This window comes from Crocuta crocuta, unplaced genomic scaffold (genome assembly GCF_008692635.1).
Source record: "Crocuta crocuta isolate KB4526 unplaced genomic scaffold, BGI_CrCroc_1.0 scaffold305, whole genome shotgun sequence".
Classification (NCBI taxonomy): Eukaryota; Metazoa; Chordata; class Mammalia; order Carnivora; family Hyaenidae; genus Crocuta; species Crocuta crocuta.
Window position 1 is genome coordinate 1,170,717 of NW_027529463.1, and position 24,139 is coordinate 1,194,855.

Genomic DNA, 24,139 nt, shown 5'->3' on the forward strand with positions numbered 1-24,139 from the left:
AAAAAAAAAAAAAAAAAAAAGGGAATAATTCACTTACAATATTATATTATGGTCTTTTCTTGCAACTTGTCAGGAATATGCCTATAATGGAAATCAAGCTATATCTATACTTTCAAACATTATTTGTACCAGTAAAATTTTCCAAAAATAATTTCCAGCAGAAATATTTTTAGAGCTACTGCAAGCCCTATAAATTTGGAATCTGAATCAAAGATAAGGCCTTTTGGGGTGGTACCCAGATACAAAGTACAAAAAGATCGAGTGTGCTTACATGCCTTACTTTTATGACTTCAGGATCAAATTTTGGTATTTTCTGTTATATTCTTTCCCCCAAATTTAATTATTAATGAATTTGAAAGTTAAGTTCAAAAAAAGATGTCATAATTCCTTACAAAAAAATGCATGAAAAGAAGTCACTTTTGAGTGGGTTAAATAGAAACAATGAGTTGCTTATTAATAATCACCAGGAGACCTCTAAAAGTTTACCACAAAAGGTGTAGAACTTAATATACACTGAAGTAACGTAAAGGATTTATATTAATATCAAAATCACATAAGCAGCATCAAATTATATAGTAAGAGTCACATGCGAGAAGGGGTTTTGTGATCTTCCCTCTATTTTTTACCTTTGCTAGAGATGACTTCTTGTGTGTTGTGTCTGACCTATCATGAAAAAGGACCTTCTTTCTTGGTCAGAGTGGTAGAAAAACAACCAATCTGCAAGTAATTTTTTTTCTAGTATGTTTCTCTTGAGCTGCTAGGTATAATTAGAAATTCCTAAGCCCCAAAGCCCCAAAACTTCTGAATCTCTGGTTTTGATATTCTGGATTCAAGTTTCAAAGGTAACATTTTTACATATCCTAAAGGTTTCAAGTCATTTGAGATTTTATACTAAAACGTGACAACTCAGGCCTGTCACGAAAAATTATTTTGGTAGGTCTGGAGAAGAGTCTAATGTATAAGTTTCAATAAGCACACCTAATGATCCTCAGGATCAGGGGAGTTTATATAGCATATGTGGTTCTGGTTAGAATATAAGGTTCTTAAATATTTAGGATAGAGTACGTGATTCTTAAGATTTTTAACTCAGGGGCACCTGGGTGGCTCAGCTGGTTAAGCTTCTGACTCTGGCTCAGGTCGTGATCTCAGTTCGTGAGTTTGAGCCCTTTGTCAGGCTCTGTGTGGATAGTACCAAGCCTGCTTTGGATTCCCTCTCTCACTGCCCCTTCCCTACTTGCTCTCTCTCTCTCTCTCAAATAAATAAATAAACATTAAAAATTTTTTTCACCTGAGGCATACATGGCATATGTGTGATAAAGAAGAGATGGTCCTATCTCGGCTGGGTAAATGAGAGAATAAGTCTTGACTAGATACAAGGTAAGAGAATGTTCCTGACATAGCTCTGAAGTATATGCCAGGTAATCTATGATATACTAAGATGTCTAAGTGCCTAGAGAAGAACTGGGAGCAAAATATACAGTCTAACTATAGACTTAGGAAAAATGCCCATTTCCTTTGTTGTGTTCTCTATAAATCTTTTTCTTCAGTGAATAAGAGCAAGAGGGGGCCTGGGTGGCTCAGTTGGTTAAGCTCAGGTCATGATCTCATGGTCCTGAGAGACAGCCCCTGCGTTGTACATCACACTGGCTGTAGAGCCTGCTTAAGATTTTCTTTCTGTGCCTCCCCCACTTGCACTCACTGGAGTACTTTCTCTCTTTCTCGCTCTCAGGAAAAAAAAAAAATAGCAAGAGAAGGATGAGACAGGACTGCAGAAATTCAAATAATTGCTAACTTTTTTTTTTAGGTTAGCAATTATTTGAATTTCTGTGAACATTGCTATCTGGCAATGTTCTAGAAGTATTTTACAGATATTATCTAATTCCTCCATGTAACAGGTATTATTTCACACCCTATTATATAGATGAAAAAACTGAGGCACAAAGCGGTTAAGCAATGTACCCAAGCTTACAGAGTGAGAGAGCCAGAATTTGAATGCAGGCAGACTCGAGTGATATAAGAACAATGAAAAACACATATCTGCAAACCACTGTTGACATAAAACTGAACATATTTTATCTATTCCCTCAGATGGTGAATTATTTTTAGTACTATGTATACTTTTGTCTGTTAAAAGCTTAGCAATTCATGTGATGTTTCTCAGTCTGATCTCCATTCGTTACCCTGTCAACATGTTCTGGTAACAACTGCAAGAACAACAAAAACAAAATTCCTCTTGACAATTTACTGATTGGAATGAAATTAATCTGATTTTTTCATAATTATAAATTGATTTTGCCATAACATGCAGGATTTAGTTGAAGCATTTTAATTAAGTATTTGAGCCTTCATAGCCTGATTTTCACTGGAAAGCAATCTTTTCCCAGCCTGGCATTTCAGTGAAGTTTTCCCCAAGTTGAATTCAACTGAATTCACAAACTAAAACCAAGATCACTGCCAGCCTATTATCAAGCTGGAGAGAAATGCAATACAGCCAGTTGGCTGAAACAATGAGTCTTCTAACTACTATTCAAGTCTTTCTAAACTGGCTTGCTTGTGTGAGTGATAGAGAGAGGATTCCACTTAAAAACAAAAAAAAAAAAAAGCAAAACTTTAGACTTTCAAGCTCACATGGATATTTGACACTATACTTATCTTTCTGGATTAAGTTTTTCTTTCTAGTAAGTGTGATGCCTACAGATTTCCTGAGCCTTCATCTGCCACAGATAAAAATATTTAAGACACTAAATCCAAGGACTGTGCTCTTCAGCATACCTTCAGATATTGCTTTTTAACTCATTACTGATCTATCAATCGCCACAGTGTAGGAATAATGCACTTATACATAATATATAATAATGCTGTCTATTATCAAACCTACATATTTGTTGTGTCTACAAAGATATTGTTAAAAACTCAGAAAATACCTTGCTAATATCAACTTATATTCATGCCAATCATTAATCATTTAGGGTTTAGTCAAAAGAAGAAAAATAAAGTGTTATGGCTTTTTGGGGGGGGGGAGGTGGTTGTTTTTTTAAGTAAATCTGGCCTTTTTATGTTCACTACCTGGTCTAAGAAATTCCAAGTCATCTTTTTAATACACTGATCATGAAGAAGTGCTCAGTAGGCTATTAGAAAGGTAGGCAATGAGTCTAGACTCTCAATTACTTAATTTAAAATCTGGAGCCTAAACCAAACTAATACAAATGGGTTGATATTGTCTCTATACTATACGCTTCAGACAGATTATTATTATTCCTAAAGCAATGCTTCTATCATGTCACTTTCTGTCAATAAATGAAACTTAACCAGGAAAAAAACTGCAAATATTCAATCTTCTGAAACCATCTCAGTACCTAAAGTTATCAGGATAACTAATAATTGTTGAAAACACATTTGTGGTTTTTCAAGACTTTTTTTTTTTTAATAGTTTATTGTCAAATTAGTTTCCACATAACACTCAGTGCTCATCCCCACAAGTGTCCTCCTCCATGCCCATCCCCCCCTCCCCCCACATCCATCAGTCCTCAGTTTTTGTCAGCATTCAAGAGTCTCTCATGGTTTGCTTCTCTCCCTTTCCCCCACCATTTCCGCCCTTCTTCTCCCCCTTGTTCCTCCGTCAAGTTCCTCCTAATCCTCCTATACGTGCAAACATATGATATTTGTCCTTCTCTGCCTGACTTATTTCGCTCAGCATAACACCCTCAAGGTCCATCCATGTTGCTACACATGGCCAGATTTCATTGTTTCTCATGGAAACATTAAATTGGGTCCGATTATTTGAATATATTTATAATAGATGCTTATTTATCTATTTTTATACAATGATTCAATATCCTTTAAAAATTTTTAATGTCTATTTATTTTGAGAGAGAGAGACAGAGCACAAGCAGGGGAGGGACAGAGACAGAGAGGGAGACACAGAATTTGAAACAGGCTCCAGGTCCTGAGCTGTCAGCACAGAGCCCAACACAGAGCTTGAACTCAAGAACAGTGAGATCATGACCTGAGCTGAAGTCAGATGCCTAACCGACTGAGCCACTCAGGCGCCCCCACTTATCCTCCTTTTAAAAAGTAGTTTTGTCATAAAAGAAGTATGGGTCCCATTCTTCAAAAATAGAAAAAAAAAAAAAAGAAAACTATCAAATACACTAAAAAGGAAAAGTTCCCTTTCTTCTTCATCTCTTCCAAAGCATTTAAAAATATGTACAATCAAGAAATAACATGTAATCTACATAGAACATTATTATGGCTGTAGTATATAGTTATATGGAGAATTATTAAGTTTTTTTCACCCTTTGCACAAGTCTGAGATTTCTGAATTATAAAGTATAATAAAACATAATTCCCCAGGTTTAATCCTTATAACTATACAGTTGAATGAGAATTTTTGAATCATAGAACTATTTCTGACTGGAGTTGTCTTTCAAGGGAAGGGACAATGAAAATCACTTTATTAATAAAATCTCATTATTGGTTAATATGTGAATAAGTAGAAAAGAGTCTATATGTGTTTATATACATTGAAAACAACAGACTATAACAGGGCATAATAGAGTGGTTAAAGGGGTATGTAAATGCATATTAAAATAAGCCACACTGAAATTTATCACGCAAGAAAAATAACTGCCCCCAAAAGAGATCAGTGAACTTGAGACTTACCTGCTGAAAACAAAAAATAAAGTGAAGCCACCATATCAGAAAGAGATTTCTCCTAATCCCACAGATGAGTGCTAACAGCAGAGCAAGAAGTAAGGGTCGTTCCAGGACAAGGGCTAAAATTAATTCTTCACCAACATGTTATTAGTTTGGATTTAAACCAATTCAATTAATTTTTTAGTAATTTAAATAGGACTTGAGTAGTAATCTTTCTCCCCTTATTTAAAAATCTTTAAACTGATAGCATTATCAAGCAGTTGTCAACAGAGATAAAACTGCAATAATCATCACCATTAATCAAAGAATTTAGTAATGTTTGTTATTAAATGTGAACAAAACTAAGTTCGTCTTTCCCTTTATATTTATTGTTTATTCTGTCAACAGATATTTATTGGGCACCTACTATGTGTCAGGTACTGTTCAAGGCATTGAAAATACATTCGTAAACGAGATGGACAAAATTGCCATCCTTGTGGAACATGTATATTATACTAAGCAAACCGACAAAAATATATATAAAATAACATCAGCTCATGACAAATGCTATAAGAGATATCAAAGTGGGATAAGAGGTTAGAGAATTACAGGCTAGAGGATATTCAAATATAAGTCCTTGGGAAAATTTCAGACTCTGAGATTCCTATAAATTGACCACAGTGGTGATGAAAGTATCCCTCACTAAAAAGGAAACCACATTTTTGTCCTCAGTATAATTCCCAAGTGTTTAACCATCCCTGTCCTCCAAATTATCTCTTGCAGATAATTTTTTTTTCTTTTTCTACCTAAGTTTTTCTTTTACATGTACAACCACAGTCCTGGTATATTTTTTCATTAAAAATGTTCCTAAGATTATAATTCTAGTGACACATGTAGAAAGCCTGTGAACTTTTGGGGTGCCTGGGTGACTCAGTCGGTAACGGGTCTGACTCTTGGTTTTGGCTCAGGTCATGAACTCATGGTTCGTGGGTTCGAGCTCCACCTTGAGCTCTGTGCTGGCAGTGCAGAGCCTACTCAGGTTTCTCTTTCTCTCCCTCTGTCTCTGCCCTTCTCCCACTTGTGCTGTCTCTGTCACTCTCAAAATAAATAAACCTAAAAAAAAGTCTGAGAACTTTTGAATTCAGTATCTATAAAATAAAAATGCCTAGTAGTTTCGCATCTTTGAATAATCGATGACATTTATTTACAGAAAATCATTATTAGATGGAAATAAGCTCTGATAAGATATAGTGGTAAAGAATAATGATAAAATTAATTAACAGAGATTGTTGGTCTAGAGAAAACCTAGCAAAGGACAAATGCAGGTCTGGGTGTGTGCATATATGTGTGCTCTGTGGGAAGGTGAAGGTAGCAGGGGGAAGGAAACCTACTTCAAATTCAAGGAAAGATTTTCAACTTAAAACAAATAGAGTTGGATTCCCATGAAGAGCTACATACAAGGATGTATTTATTGAACATGTGTTTCCTAAAGTCCAGGCTTCAAAAGTCATATTATTGTAAGAAAGAAAGAAACTATATCTTGTTTTAAAACATTAACTTATATAAGGTAGTGGCTTTTTAAAAAAAGAATGTTATGATGGAATAATCTTTCATGGAAATATTTTATAAAAATAGGCAAAAATTTAAAAAATACAGAAGATGAAGGTATAGAAAATTACATTAAATGCTTTTAAAAACATTTCAAACCTCTGTATTGAAATAGTGACTTGAACTTTTAGTGACTAAATAAGGTAGAAGGAATATAACAAACAACACAGTGTGTGGGGTAGCACACTGGCTAAAGGCAGAGTTTTGATTCTAGGCAGCACAGCTGCTTCACATCCCAGTCCCACTGCTCCCTACTGTGTAATCTTGGGCAACTTAAGTTAGTTCCTCAGTTTCCTCAACTCTAAAATGAGACTAATAGTACTTACTTCTTAGGGTTTTTTTTTTTTTTTTAAGTTTATTCATTTATTTTGAGAGAGAGAGAGACAGAGAGAGTGGGGGAGGGGCAGAGGAAGTGGGAGAAGAAGAATCCCAAGTGGGTTCCACATGTGGGGCTCAAACCCAAGGACTGTGAGATCATGACCTGAGCTGAAACCAAGAGTCAGACACTTAACTGACTGAGCTACCCATGTGCCCCTGTGAAGGTTGTTTTTAGATGACTGTCTACAAAAGTATCTGATACTAAGCATCCCATCAAAGTTAGCTATGAACTCTTAACCAACATGTTATCCCTAAAGTTACTTACTTTTAGGAAAACCTGTAGATCTTGAGTCTGAGTGTGCTGCAAAATGTCTTGCTGTAGGTGTTTGAATATAGCTATACAGATATACACCTGGTAATCAGGACCAAGGAAAATACAAGTAGCGATATAATGGCAGATTTCTATCCAATCTAAATAATTCCAAAAACACTGAGTTATCCATTGTAGGCAAATCTAGAAAAAAAGAAGTCAGTTCATTAGAAAGCTTATAAAACCATACTTTTTTAAAAAAGCAGTAACCACTAACTCATATAAAAGCAATGAAGAGCTTGGCATCCAATCAAAATAGGTAGACATCCTGCATCCAGGGATGCTTCATCTATTTGCTTAATGCGTGAGAAAACTTTCATGGCCTAGGGACCCAGGACTTAGAGGTAACTGATGGCATTCACACTGCTCATATACCTTTTGCTAAATGCTTTCTTTATTCAATATAGTCCTCTTCTTAATCACAATATCAGTCTGCTCTCAACAGATAACAAATGCTAAGAGACCATTTTAATTCAGAGATGGGAGTTTTTTTCTACCCTACCTAATAATCACAGATGTATAATTATGCAGATGACAGATTGCTAAATGTTACATTAATGCAAATGGACTCTTGCTGAATCGGAAAATAATTTAAGCCAAACAGGATTATATAACATAAAAACTGGGAGCTAATGCAGAAAATAACTTAAAAGTGAGATTTTTACAAGAATCATTTATCTTACTTCTTGAATAACATTCAGATTGTTCAGATTATAAAAGGAATACACACCCATTGTGGGAAAAAAAATAAAAAATACTCCTTTAAATATATCTTTAAAATATAAAAGTTTAAAACACACACACACAATAACAATGGCATAGTGATTATGGGTGGAATTGTGTTTCTCCCCCTAAAAGTATGCCCAAATCCTTGGATTTGGAAACATTATTTGGAAACGGTTTTTTACAAAGGTAACTGAGATAAAATGAGATCACCAGGGTAAGCCCTATTCCAGTATGAACGGTATCAGATAAAACGGGGAAGATCTGAACACAGAAACAAACACACAGGGAAGATGAAAAGCCACACCTTGGAATGTCATATGAAGACAGAGGATTGGAGTTATGCATTTAACAAGCCAAAAACCACGTGAAGCTACGAGAAACTAGAAAAAAGGCATCAAACAGTTCTTTCCCTAGGGCCTTCCGAGAGAACACAGGCTTGCTAACAATTTTTTTCAAGTTTATGTATCTTGAGAGATAAAGAAAGAGAGAGAGCAGAGAGAGAGGAAGAGAGAGAATCCCAAGCAAGCCCCATGCTGTCAGCACCAAGCCTGACATGGGACTTGATCTCAGGAACCTTGAGATCATGACCTGAGGCAAAATTAAGAGTCAGACTGATTCACTGACTGAGTTACCAGGTTCCCCACTAACACTTTTATTCTGGACTGCTGGCCTCCAAAACTGTGAGTCAATAAATTTCTGTTCTTTTAAGCCAACAGTTCATCTATTTTAATACTATAGTCCTAGGAAACTAAGATACTTTCCAGTATTTTAATTTTCATTTATGGTTTACAAATTATCATTGAGGGAAGATTTCCTTTATTGAACCTCTCTTCTCCTTTTGTTTTCGGGGGTGGGGGGCAGGGACTGGGAGCAAATATAATGGCTTCTCTCAATTTATCATATATGTAAAAAACAAAGATATACAAATTTTCCTTTGTTCTATTGTTTTGTCCTTTTAAAAATATATTCTTGAATAGTTTCTAAAAGTAATTTTTAGAACTGACTCAATTTTGGAGAGAGGTTGATTCTACCTTAAGTGCATTTAATATCGTTTATTAGTCTGCTCAGGCTGCCATAATAAAGTGCCACAGACCAGGTGACTTAAATAACAGAAATCTCTTCTCACAGTTCTACAGAAGTTTAGGATCAAAGTGTTGGCAGGGCTGGATCTCTCTCCTTGGGCTGGAGATGGTAGTCTTCTACGTTTTCTCATGTCTTCTTGCTGGGCACATGTCCAAATTTCCTCCTTGAAGGATAGTGTACAAATTGGATTGGGGCCTACCCTAATGTATCTCATTTTCATGTAATTACCCCTTTAAAAATCCTATCTCCAAATACAGTCATTCTGAGAGTAGTGGTGGTAAAGATTTCAACTTAAGAACTCTGGGGTTGGGGTGACATGATTTAACCCATACCAAATGGTATTACTGAATTTTTGTGTTTCACATGCTATTATTTATGTCAACCATTGACATTTTAATTTCAGCTATTATGGGCATATCTTTTCATTTTCTACTTATATTTCCTATTATTGATAATACTGACTATAGATCTGCAAGTATTTTTTTCTGTTTTTTTATTGTAACTCCATTCTCAGGTATAAGATTTTGCTTTATAAATATTTTGTGCTCCTTATATTATGCTCCAAAATCTATTCACGGAGCCTGTAAGTAACTCAATATTGAATTTTATCTATGAATGTCCAATATTTATGAACTGGCAGAATATATTTAATTTCCTTCCTTTTGACTTAACTTTAGTCTTATCACTAATAGGATTCTTCTCCCAGATCTTGACTTGGAGGGAAGCTTGGCATGCAGAGCTCATTACCAAACTTCCATTGCCCACATAGTATGGCTCTACTGAACTGGGGAGAAAATATCTCCTACTCTTAGTTAACTAGACAGGTTGAAGCAGTCAGTGGTTCTTTGACTAGAAGTAATACTTTTAATTCCCTTAGTGCACTGCTGCCAGGGTTCTGTCTCTCTTCTTTGTTACAGCAACTTATGCCAAGAAACTTCTGGCCATGCTGTGTTAATAAAAATGAATCTCTGGATGAGTTAAGGAGAAACAAAGAAAGAGTAGAAATTAGTACAAATGATCCCTGCAGCCAGAAAAAGCAGTTCCTGTTAAGCTGTCAGTTTTAGGGGTGAGTGACACATAGATAAGGATGAGGGGTCACAGCTTTTGTCCATCCTCTTTCTCAGCAGCCTTACTGTTCTACAGGATGGATGGTGTGAAACTGCTGATCCTCAACTCATTTTGATCTTAAAACTTCACAACTTTGTATGTTCAAAGATATTTGAAGTTAAAATATATGTAGGAGATACTTACCCTTAATTACTTAAAAGAAAGTCACCCCAGTATCGGCAATTAGTTACCGTACATAGTTATTAATGCAGTTCAATTTTCTGGCACTTACATATATTCAACTATTGTTTTCTGTACATTGTCTACTTTTCTTCCATTAAACAGAGATAATACCTTTTTCTACACATGGGAAATTTAGGAGAGGGAAAAAGATTATAACTGAAAACACTTTGAAAGTATATAAAGCACTATATAAATGTTATTCTATAACAAAGTTACAGATGTTTATTACTCATTTAATATTTATCAAGTACCTCTTATACAAACAAGCATTACAATTTTTAAGTGAACAAAAGACATTTACTCCCTGTTCTCATGGAGCTTACACTCAAAGGGGAGATGTACTCTTTTTAAATATATGTCCTTGTTCATTTGGCAGAAATTATATTTGCTATTCTGTGTGCAAGACAGTTCAGAATTATTAAACTGTAAGAGAATGCTAAAATAGTATTCCCCTAGAAAAGTGAGCAATGAGTCACAGTATTTAGTCCATAAGCAAAACTTCTCTACCTTTATAGGATGAAAAGGTTTGCAAATCAGCTGATGAACTAGAATTCTAAACGGATAAAGGAAAGAGAATGTGTTCAAGCAGAATGATAAGCTACTAAGACATTTTTACTGTGGAATTTTCCAAATATATATAAAAGAAAAAGAACAATACATGAGCCAGAACCATCACAGCTTCAAAATTTTTATTGATTGATAAGTCTCTTCAGTCCATTTCCCCCTACACGTAGGTTCCCCTTCTTCAAACTTTCTAAGAGAAAACACATAAGTTGCTGTATATTATATCTGTGTTTGCTTTAAAACACACAGAAAACCTGCTACCAATGAAACAAATTTTTCTTTTTATTTAACACACAAGACAAAAATAATCTCAGAATACCAGCATTACCATGAGCAATATGATTACTTAAAACAGTATTACTGCTGTTCCCGGTCTTTAGACAGCCTACCACTTGACATGTACAGTCAAATCACTTTGTTTAAAGTGATTCTCATGAGTTTATACCATCAAATGGGTACTGGTGGGTTCATTTTATCCAGTTTGACTTTATATTCTTAGAGACAGAATATGTTTATTTTGTTGGTTATATGCATTTATATCATATAAAATATTTAAATTTTTCTAAAGCAAAAATACGAAAGGTATATTCATTCATTGAGCTCATTCCTTCCTTATCCGTATAAGCAATCATTTTTAAAAAATGGTACATTCTTTCATGTTTTAATATAAGCACATTTGTACATGCATTTGTATCTCCACTCTTTCCTATATAAATGGTAACATACTATAAGTACTTTCTCTTCACCTTCTTATCACTTAACAAAGGATCCTGGATATCATTCAACCACAATACACAGAAAGATTTCTCATTTTTACAATGGCATTCTATTCTACCATGGATAAACCATAAGTTTTCAACTAAGCCTCTATTCACAGACATCTGCATTATTTCTAGTCTTCTGATACTATAACTAGTGCTATAGCAAAACCTATATGTATTTTCAAATTTTTGTCAAAATATCTCTGGGATAGATTTCTATAAATGAGATTGCTGGATTAAAGGGCAAATAAATACATATGTGATTTTGTTAGATACTGCCAAATTCCCTCTTATAAGTCCAAACATGTACTATATTTTCAAATCTAAGCAATTGAGTTCTTAATAGTCATCAAAAAAATATTAGCAGTTTATGAAATGGTATAAAAAGAAAGGGAAACAAACTAATTATGTTGTTTTTATTGTAGACCAATGTTCCTTAAACCTAATTACACTTTAAAACATTTAAATGGTGTTTTAGGCTTACAAGGAAAGTACGATATACAATCAAAATATATCAGAGCCTTAGGAAATTTTGCTCTTCTACCATAGTTAAACTGCTAAAGGACATTAAGATGAAATAAACATAATTATTTTATCTGAGGTAAATTATTCTCACTTGTATATAGATTTAAAAAACAATCTTCAAAACATTCCATAAGAGTTAAGTAAAAAAAAAAAAAAAGAAAAAAGAAAAGTTTGGCTAGAACAATAATTTATGGATACCTAATTAAGCCAGAATAGGAATGAACTAAAGGACCAAGTTTTATGATTCAAAGACAATATTTTTTTTAATGTTTTTATTTATTTCTAGGAGAGAGAGAGAGAGACAGCGTGAGCAGGGGAGGGTCAGAGAGACAGGGAGTCACAGACTGAAATAGGCTCCAGGCTCTGAGGTGGCAGTCAGCACAGAGCCCGACGCGGGGCTCGAACCGTGAGATCATGACCTAAGCGAAAGTCGGACACTTAACCGACTACACCACCCAGGCCCCCCTCAGAGACAATATTTTTAACAACTCTTCTGGTCTTATTTTATTTGCCCTCACATTAGAAAGAATATTAACAAAATAAGAAAGAAAACTAATTTCAAAAGATGTTGTTTCAAGTGAAGTCCTTGCTATCAAGGTAACCTCAGTAAATCAATTCAGATTTTCTCCATCTGTCACATGAAATTGTCAAAACTTTAAACAAGATGATATCTGGAAATAGACCTTTTACACTGCAAAGAATTGTTATACACATACTATTTTTATTGTGCTTCTAGGTGAGATAGTGTGTCAGATACCCAAATAATGGGAAGGTAAGTCAGGCACATATATTTTTAAGGAACTTCAACCAGTTTTTAAAAGTTTTTTTTACTTATTATTGAGAGACAAAGAGACACAGCATGAGCATGGGACAGGCAGAGAGACGGGGAGATAGAATCTGAAGGAGGCTACAGGCTCCGAGCTGCCAGCACAGAGCCCAACATGGGGCTCAAAGTCACAAACTGCGGGATCATGACCTGAGCTAAAGTCAGACACTTAACCAACTGACCCACCCAGGTGCCCCAAGGAACTTCAACTATTAAAGAGGTAAAGGACATTAATAACTATTCTACAATGCAAGGAATAGATTTCTAGTGGAAGCATAGAAATAGTACACAAATTCATATCACTGGTAGTTCGTCAAAAAAAGTTTCCACTTGGACAGACATAAAGGATAATTCCTTGACCTACTAAGATGTGGCAAAGGGAGAAAGAAGGTACTATTTCAAGTGGCAACCTTGGCAACATGAAGAGAGGGAAAGCCTGGAGACATATATACTTATGAATATAACTATTAACAAGAAACATTCAGATTTGCATTTGTATAATTTTCATTTTTAAAAAACACTGTGTCACAAAATCTGAAATGTTAGAATAATAGTTTTCTTTAATCTGATCTTCATGATGGGAGAAGAAGACAAAAACAGTAAATGAGAAAAACCAAAAGTTTTTTCTAGAGTATATTCAGAGGATTATCCATGTTAGCCTACTTGCTGACACAGTACAATACAATAATGATATGCAGAATAATGATCCAATGGAATAATAAGAGATAAATTATTAAAGATATGTAACTTCTAAAGCTAGGAAAGTCAAATAAAGTGTTTTACTAGAGGATAAAATTGGTCAAAAAGTTAATCAAAACGTGATTTTCTGTTCATTTAAAAAGGAAGACTACACATTTGAATTTCTATTTTCCAATCTCAGTTACTCTTAAACTTTAATCAACATATATTTCTAACTAGTTTATTTTTTTGTATTCTACTTGAATATGTACTTTTACTCTAGAGATATGTGTATTTTATTTAGCAACCTGCTCACAAATCCTTCATTAATCAACCAATCCCTTAGTGTCTGTAAATACACAACTTCAAAGAACACTGCTCCTAATTACATCAAAATGAATAAGCTTTGAAATACAAAATCTATATCCAAACGATTACTTAAGCACCTATACCTATTCATTACTTAAAAGTTGTTTCATATTTTATAATTAGCAATAAAATGGCAAATAATGTCAACAAAGCAATGATATATACTTAAGGCACAAAATGATTTGCTCACATAGAGAGCCATTAAAAAGGAATTTTACATTAGATAATTTAAGAAAAATAACAACATTACTGCTTAGAAATAATGCTGTGAGTTTTATTAGATAAATCTGCTATATATATGCAATTTTAAATTGATAAAGAAACACCAAGATGTAAAAAAGGTATCAAATTGATATGGTGAGGTCTGAGGTATTACAAGTTTTTCCCCCAGTTTGTGGCAATACATTTTAAAATTAGAGGATATATGTTAGGAACTAATACATGAATGGAGGCATTAGGCAATACACAGAATATTCACTAAGACTAGAATGCAAAAGAATTCTCAGGAACATTTTGTTCCCTAGCTTGGAGTTTTAGAAAAGTAGAAAGAATTGATTACTGAGCTTATAGTAAATATTTAAGTATCCACTTTCAACCAGAATTAAACATTTTATGATTCAAAATTCTGAAAAATGTTTTATGTATATGCTGAATAATAACACAATGGCCAAGAAAACAATATTCCTTTCCACTACATGTAATTTCTCATTATATTTGGACTTATTAACTTCAGAAAATCTAAAACTCAAGAGGCATAGTAGCCACATGTAAGTAAATGTAATTACGTGACATAAAGTCTCTTCAAAATAAGTATAAAGGCATTATTGCCATGAACTATACTGTCTAATAAGGAGGAAAGATTGCCAGGAGGGCAAATTCAAGGGAATTCAAGGATGGTCTACTATTAAGAAATCTATTAATAGGTCACATAAACCCTGAGATCAAGATAATCCTAACCCTAAAGGAAGCTGAAAAAATTCAACATTCTTATTTGGTTAAAAGAAATAAACTTCAATATTTTACAGCAAGTAGGATTCTTCCCATAGTATGATAGGAAAGAACTCTCTTACTGGTGAAATACTGGAGATTTTCCTAATAATCGTTAAAGTCTAAAACAAGCAAGTTACTAGAATTTTCTGGGAAAATTATAGAATTTAAAATAAAGCAGAAATAAAACACATTACAAAGCTGGAAAAAATTAACACAAATCTAAAAAAAATGTACAATGTAACAATTATAGAAAATTTAATGCCTTTACTAATTATTAATAGTAATCACAAAGAAAACAAAATTTAAAAAGATTTCAAGCTACACTAAGTAAAAATATCTATAACATGAAATATACTATACCTGTGTGGAAAAAATATATACAGCTTCAGTAAAATATAATACAAAGAAGAATGGAAAATTTTACAATGTTTCTAAATAAGAAATATGAGTAAGTATGGACATAAACTATAAATTACTCTGAGAAAAGTGAACATAATCGCTATCTAAATTTTATCCAAATCCAAAAGCCCAATTCAAACTGGGAAAAATCACTTTAGAGGGCACATAAGGAAATAAACAGAAATAGCTAAATTAGGTTTTTTAGGTGGGAGTTAGGGAGTATATTATAAGTTTATTTTTACCAAGTATTAAGACATAAGGTAGCAGTAAGTGAAATGTAATAAATAATATTATAGTAAATATATAAAAACACTAATAGTAAATAAGTAATAAATTACAATAGTAAATAAAACATATAACAGGAATTGGAGATTTGTGCAGTGGAGTCACTTTTTAAGAACAAAGAAATCAATAAGAAACATGCTAAGTAAGACAAGTGGGCAATTAAGAAGATTCAACTATTAACAAAGCTACAGAATATAGTCAACCTTGCTAATGTTCAAAAAACCCACAAAATTTTAAAAAGAGGAAACGTCACCTACTAATTTCACTATTAGCTTTGAAAAAGCCAAATACCCAGACCTGAAGAACAGATACTTTCTTCATTTCTGTTAGAAGAGTAAAATCAAAGGAAATTGTTAATATGTGTCAAGAGTCTTAAATGTGTTCCTACCTTATGGTTAAGTATTTGTACCTTCTGTAACTCTGACCTAAAGATTTAAGTCTAAAAGGATAAAAAGGTTTAAGCTCTAAAATGTTAAGCTTTAGCCTGATTATAACAGTAAAGAAACAATCCACCCCTCCACCAAGGAGAGCCTGCCTGTGCACAGGAAGGAGATATCTGTGACTACTGCATGTGACCACAAGAACAATTCTAGGCCCTAGAAAAAGCATTAAATCCTCCCAGATCCCAAAAGCAGGAACAGAAAGCTGTGCTTTTTGTTAAGACCTAGTATCTCTTGCAAATGTCACATCAGATAAAGAGTTAGCATTCAAAATCTATAAAGAACTTATCAAACTCAGTACCCAAAAAACAAATGGGCAGGAGTGAAGAAATAAGCAAAAGACATGAACAGACACTTTTCCTAAAGAAGACGTCCAGTGGCTAACAGACACATGAAAAGATGCTTAACATCACTCATCATCAGGGAAATCAAAATCAAAACCACAATGAGTTTCCACCTCACACCTGTCAGAAGAGCTAAAATGAACAACTCAAGAGACAAGATGTTCACAAGGATGTGGAGAAAGGAGAACACTTTTGCACTGCTAGTGGGAATGCAAACTGCTGCAAATGCAAACTGGTACAGCTACTCTGGAAAACAGTATGGAGGTTCTTCAAAAAATTAAAACTAGAACTACCCTACAACCCAGCAATTGCACTACTAGGTATTTATCCAAAGGATACAAAAATACTGATTTGAAGAGGCACATGCACCCCAATGTTTATAGCAGCGTTATCAACAATAACCAAATTATGGAAAAGCCCCAAATGGCAATCGACTGATGAATGGACAAAGAAGATCTGGTATATATACGCAATGGAATATTACTCGGTAATTAAAAAGAGTGAAATCTTGCCATTTGCAACAAAATGGATGGAACTAGAATGTATTATGCTAAGTGAAATAAGTCAGGCAGAGAAAGATAAATATCATATGATTTCACTCATATGTGGAATTTAAGAAACAAAACAGATGAACACAGGAGAAGGGAAGCAAAAATAAGATAAAAACAGAGATGAAGAAAAAACATAAGAGACTCTTAAATACGGAGACCTGAGGGTTGCTGGAGGGTTGCTGGGCATGGGATGGGTTGGGATGAGCACTGTGGGTTATATGTAAGAGATTAATAACTGAATATTATTCCAGAAATCATTACTACACTATATGTTACCTTCTTTGGATTTAGATAAAATTTTTAAAAAATTTTAAAAAAAGATACAATATTTCAAATAGTAGACATCCAGTGTTAAGAATTCTTAGCCTTAGTTACCTCACTTAATCCTTACATTAGCCTTATGAAGTAGATATTATCTGAATTTAAAAGCCTACATAGACTTCCAGAATATCTATGTCCATGAATAGCTAAAGTAGAACTCAAAATCTGAATACTAAGGATCTACTATAAACAAATGTATATATTATAACAGACCTAGGGGGGAAAAGTCAGTGTATATATTTAAACATAAAGGTTTGAATACTTACAAAAGTGACTTCACTAATTTAAATGTATTTCCTATATTCGATGAGAATTTAATTTTCTTTTAAGACACTGAGATCTGGGATCTGAAGAGACACTGTATCTTATGGATTACCTGGGATGGTGCAAAACCAGACATGTGAAAAGCTGAAAACACAAGTGGCACTTCCACCTTCAGGAGCATTTCAATATAATGACTGCTGCAAAAATATATTGGATGGATGCCAGATTCTATAGTGTCAGTAGGTAGGTACCTCTGCATAAAAAAGAGACATTGAGAATTAATGAATATGCAACTAATTTAAAATAATCAAACCAACTTACTTAAATCTTTTGCTTTGAGTTGCTACTTCAAAATTAATATGGTGGTATAAGGAGTTACTGCAAACATTGTAATTATGTAAGTTAAAAAGTCAGAATGTTAAACACTGTAGAAAAACTAAATCGCAATGAAGTCAATGTGATATACTGTCCGAGAAAAAGGAATAAAGTTAATACTGTAATTCAATGCCTTGTGGAATGAAGGGGATGAATGTTGCATGAAAGAATAAATGTACAGGTACACGAGTAATAAAACTTTATATTTTAATAGTGAGTGTATTTCAATATGCTTACTATCCTTGGCTTTGGCCAATAATTCTATAACATTAAAAATTTTTGGTCTGTCAGCTCTTAGGGATATTTGCATAGCCCCCTTTTTCTAAGATAATGTTACATAACCCGAATCTGAACTTGAGTTGCTAATAACTAAATTTGGAATTCTGTACGAAATTTATCTCTAAAACAGAAAAATGCATGATGCATTCCCATAAAATTNTATAAAAATTTCTATAATAATTACATATTATATAATTTATGTATTTTATATTTTACATTTACTTATATGTTAATTTATGTATGTGTGGATATACACACACACATTTACAAACTTGCATTTTTGGCTATTTCTTCATGAAGTTAGCTATCTTTTCAATTTGGCTCTTAAGTAAAATTTATGTCATCATGAATGCTCTATAATATTTCAATGATTTGATATCACAACTCCAGTTATCTAACCACATTTTTTAAACAAAGAATAAACTTGTAGCTATGATTTTGTGTCAAGAAAAACTGTTAGACTAGCAAGTATACCCCCCTGTAGACTTATACTAAAAATTCATATTCTAATTAGTTCTGAAGAATACATAATTAAGAAACTTCCTGAAAGGCATTTTTATGTTCTTACCTTTACTGGGTAACTGCAATAAAAGAAAATCCTTTTAAATTAAAACAAATCAAACTTACATATAACAATTATATACAAGTTAAGGATTTATATCAAACTTCATTGCTAAAGTGCTTTTAAGGTTTGAGTTATATACTAAAATTTCTGAGGCCAGTGAGGTGATTTATCAGTGTCAATATCATAAATAACAACTTACCATTTCACATTGCATAAATATATATTTATAGGAATATATATGTAGAAATATGAGAGGTTCTTAGAGATACATAACAGTCACAAGAAAACATTAATATTATATACTGATAACTGGAAACATATTATATAGCATATTAAGTGGACATCTCTGAGTCAACTTCAGATGAATGTGCAGGGCAAAAAAACTTTCTTTTGAGTAGTTGAAAATAATATAAACTGAGAATTAGTATCCTTTAACTTACCTTCTTTTGTGAAATACATGTGTTTTATTAATGACTATTCATACAGAGTTAAGGAATCTAATAAACAGCAAAAAGTCAAATTATACATATATATTTTCAATGCAAGCATAGGTAATTTTCCGAATATATGCAAAACAGTAGTGTAAGAAATGTAAGTATAAAAATCATTCTTATACAGTATCTTTTCTTTTTGTTCAATGTTTGTTTATTTATTTTGAGAGGGGGGAAGGGCAGAGAGAGAGAGAGACTCAGTCATAGAATCTGAAGAAGGTTCCGGGCTCTGAGTTGTGACCACAGACCCCAATGTGGGGCTTGAACTCGTGAACAAGGAGATTATGACCTGAGCCCTGAGCCATAGTCGGATGCTTAACTGACTGGGCCACCCAGTCGCCCCAATAGTATCTTTTCTATGTTGCATTGAAAACAATATATCTGGAGTTGATATGTTTTAGAGTCTTGCCTAGTTTCAGTTTTATGGGAAGAAATACTATTAGAGCACAATATCACTGTTATGTTAAAAAAATGTGTTACAAAAAACTTTATAGATTCAAAGTAAAATGCAACTTTGTAAAATTATGCTTAAAAAAGTTGACTGGTGATATTTAACACTGTCACAATCTAAACACTAAACTAGAATAGTTAACACTAAGGGAATACAGAAATCGTTGTCAAATATTTGACAGGAAAATGTATGATTATATTCAAACTCCATAGTCACTATCAAAAGATTTTTCATTTGTAACTGTAAGAGTGGATACTTTTAAAGTTTTTATTTAAACTCTATTTAGTTAACATACAGTGTAATATTGGTTTCAGGAATAGATTTAGTGATTTATCACTTATATACAACACCCAGTGCTCATCACAAGTACCCTCCTTAATGGCCATCACCCATTTAGCCCATCACCCACCCACCTCCCTCCATCAACCCTCAATTTGTTCTCTATCCTTAAGAGTCTCTTATGGTTTGCTTCCCTCTCTCTTCTCCCTCCCCTATGTTTTGTTTCTTAAATTCCACATATGAGTGAAATCACACGGTAATTGTCTTTATCTGATTGACTTATTTAGCTTAGTATAATACACTCTAGGTCCATTCACATTGTTGCAAAAGGCAAGATGTTATTCTTTTAGATGGCTGAGTAATACTCCATTATAGATAGATAGATAGGTAGAGAGGGAGAGATAGTACATCTTCCATCAGTCAGTGGACATATGGGCGCTTTTCATAATTTGGCTATTGTTGATAATGCTGCTATAAACACTGGGGTGCTTGTGGAATATCTAAGATTTTAAAACTCAAATTCTAGTTAACAGAAGGAAAATAGCTTCATAGATTAGAGAAAAACCAGTGCATACTCTTTTGCCATTTGCTCTGCCTATTCATGGGAGCAAACTTCTCATTATGCTGGAAAACTAGAGCTAGAAATTCTTATTCAGGAATTGCTATTTAAGCATAAAATTATAAAATTTCAATATTAATGTACTCCTCCTTGATGTTTTGCTTTTATTTTCCTTATCACAAGTACATACTGTAAAAACACATAATACTTGCTTTCATTTAACTCCACATACTTTCCAGCTCCCTTAACTTATCTTGGGTGCCACGCGGTCGTATTATGCATATGTTCTGTGTCATAAAAAAAGGTTTGGGAAGTATTAGCCTATCTTACATAGTAGATAGTTTCTTCAAGTTAGAGATATTAATGGCAGCAAGAAAAATAAAATATATTAGTAAACTGAGGGACACTCTTACCTTTAAACTAAACTCTAAGATCTCACGAAGCTAGAAAAGTCCTTTAAAATACACTATTACCCTCAATCAAAACTCATCACAGATTTACAAAATGTGTAGTGTTTTCTTCTTTACAGAATGCATTGATAATTTTGACTTATTTTCTTATTCCCTAATTTAACTGATTCTAACAAAGCAATAATAAAAAATCCATTCAATAGTTCTTTTTACATATGTTTTTTATAATTTACTAAATGATAAGTATAAAATTTTTAACAATACATCTATTTATTGTCACTAATCTTTCATGCAGTTACCATTAGGCAAGATATCAAATATTTGGGAAAATGTCAAATCGGTAACTTCAAAGAGAATTAGTCAAAAAGTGTTCAGGTATAAAATGAACCTAAATTATTACAGAGCTATCTACAAACCAGATCCTAAAGAATTTAAATGGGATTTGCCTTAAAATTTAACACACTCCTTTCAAAATAGAATAAAAAGTCTTACAGAAATATGCAGTCTTGGCAACCAAAGGAAAGCAGAGGTCAGAAGCCTGGAGAACTGCTGAAGAAATCTGAATGTTTTCTCTTTGTCCCCGAACATTATCATGAACAAAGAAGATACAAACCAGTCATGGCCAGCATAACTCCCCTGCAGGCAGACTGAAAAGCACAATTAAGGAACTTTTATAGTATTTTATCTTAAAAGATGAAATATGAGAACTCCATCTATATTCATTTCCAGGATCCCAATCAGGAAAGAGATATTGATACTTAGCCCTCATTTGATCTTCAACCAATTTATAAGCTAATATGCTGTTTACTTACATGTCCAGTGGAGGCCAATGGCACTAGCAAATGGAGAAAAAACTATCTGCCTTGTGGCAACATTTGTTCAAGTCATTAAATAATACCTTCTCTTTCTCTGGTTTAGGTTATCTGCTAAATTACTAGCATAGTCAATAATAAAAAATCCACACATATTTAGAATTCAGTAATGTAAATGGTTTGTAGACCCCTTCAGGTCAAACCTATATCTGAAAAATAATCAATTCAAGTAAAATAAATGTATGTTCTATTATTATCCAAGATTTACTAAGTCTGGAATATGCTTATTCTAGATATACTAAACCTATTTTTAAAAAATCTTATATGTATCTGAAAATATAGCCTAATAATTTTACTCAGTTTAAGATTCAATGAATAAAATTGAATTTAGTAATTACTACCCAATTTAATAAATACATATTTAAAATCAGAGTACTATAAAGGTACAGGATAACAAATCAGTAATAGAGGTTAAAGTATTATTTTACTATACATGTGTTAAGGTACCCCATCAAATGATTACAAAAAATATGTACAGAAAGTTCAACTACTGTGAATCCACTCAAAAAGGATATGAAGAGAAGATTTTATGGGCACTTGCTGCTGTTTCAGAAATCTCTCACAGTGCTTTAAAACCAAGGTGAGATCATTTTCTGCACTGTCTTTTAACAGGTTGAGGAACTTGCCATACCTACATTAAAAGCCCACAAAACATACAAAATGAACAATGTCAGGACCTGCATTGCAAATTCACTTTTTAAAACCTACCAAGAGTAGTCCTCTTCCTAATAGCATAACTATGCTATACAGAACTCAGTAAAGGTTAATAGTCAGTGTATGTTCCTGATAATTATATTTGGATTAGCAGTAGTGATCTGGTAAATACTGAAAACTTTAAAGGAAAATAAAACAGTAATGAGAGAATAGATACTTAGATGAGAAGAATACAAGCATTTATTTCCTGAACTTAATCTAGAGCATGCAGTGTTGACAGGTTATACTGACAGAATGTTAACCTTAGAAGCAATTTTATTTTTCATCTAGTCCAGTGGTTCTGACTTCCTGGGCCACTTTGGAAGGGCACTTTGCATCCTGGGGCCACTTTGGAAATTCATGGAGGTGTTTCTGATTGCACAGCGAATGAGGGCACTACTGGTACTTGGTGAATGATGGTCAGGAGGTTAGACATGGGGCAGTCCTGCACAACAACTTGCAAATGGCCTGGCTATTATCTGCATGGATGAAGAAGCTATTTCTAATTATCTGAAACCAATTCTGTATCACATAATAATATAAAATGCAACCATGTGAACCTCAGAGAAAGGAAGTACTTTCGTTTCAAGCCTAAAACTTGTTCACCATTCTGGAAAGTTACTTTGCCAGTGACAAAACTCTACTAGCAGTATTGGAAGCACCATAATACCATTAATCTCTATTTACAGCTGCCAAAGTTACAATGATTCTATATGGTTGACAGCTATGTCATATTCTGTAGGTATGTACAAACATTTCATTATAAAGTACTTTCCATTCATTTCTTACCAATAGGACACTGTATTGAATTAAAAAAAAAAATGTGAGTAGCCTGCTTATATTATCTACTGATTCCATTTGAGAATAGAAATTGGACATTAAAAAATAAAAAGCAGAGGGTGACAAAACAATGAATTATATGCTTTATGTGATACAGATGGATGAGCTAGAATTAGTATAATACATTTCATTATAATGTTATATACTTATAAAAACATTTTTTTTAAAGGTTCCACATGCATCTTTTTTATACTTGATTCTAAAGATTACCCACTGAAGTAGGAGGGAACTGTCAAGATCTGCATTTAATAAGCAAGAGGGAAGACTTAGTCCTTAATTCTCACTCTGCTGTTTAGCTTATTTCTTTTGAAAATTACAATTTGAGTACTAAAAATTCAAATTACTATAATTGGCTTATTCATTTTTAACTTCTGTGTCTATCCTTAAGGTACTTTTGTACTCATCACCATAGTTTGACAATTAAAATCTACCATATTTTAGGGGCACCTGGGTAGCTCAGTTAGTTAAGCGTCTGACTCTTGGTTTCAGCTCAGGTCATGATTTCACCGTATTTGTGAGTTCGAGCCCCATGTTGGGTTCTGCACTGGCAGCACAAACACTGCCTGGGATTTTCTCTCTCTTCCACTCTCTGCCCCTGCCCCACTTGCACCATCTCTTTCTTTCTCTCTGTCTCAAATAAATAAACTTAAAAAAAATCACCATATTTTAGAAAATGGCATGATTGCGCTACCAAAGTGCTGATTTTTACAACTTTTTTTTTTTTTTTTTGGTAAAAGCCAGGAGTCATAGAGGCTTAAATATACTGTAATTAGCTCTGAAATGATAATGAACCATAAATGATTTACCAGCAGAGGTAATTTAATCATGTGCCAATATCCTCAAAATAAAGTTATTTTCTGAATGATAAATTCTGCATTTAAAGTACAGAAAATAGTTGGTTGTTAAGTACTATTAAGCACATATCAGGTAGATAAAACAAATTCTAGAAATGCACAAGGGAGGTATTTCCCTATAATA

General features: G+C 33.4%; 1 protein-coding gene across 1 annotated transcript in view; it reads right to left on the bottom strand.

The window, feature by feature from the left end:
- TBC1D32 (TBC1 domain family member 32) overlaps nt 1-24,139 on the bottom strand; it is a 202,970-nt gene that overhangs the window by 10,233 nt on the left and 168,598 nt on the right. Inside the window, exons 30-33 of the mRNA XM_077760780.1 lie at nt 22,144-22,259; nt 21,249-21,403; nt 17,460-17,600; nt 6,887-7,075 (exon numbers count right to left, since the gene is read on the bottom strand). Of these exons, the coding sequence (XP_077616906.1) occupies nt 6,887-7,075; nt 17,460-17,600; nt 21,249-21,403; nt 22,144-22,259 (601 nt within the window). The remainder of the gene's footprint in view (nt 1-6,886; nt 7,076-17,459; nt 17,601-21,248; nt 21,404-22,143; nt 22,260-24,139) is intronic.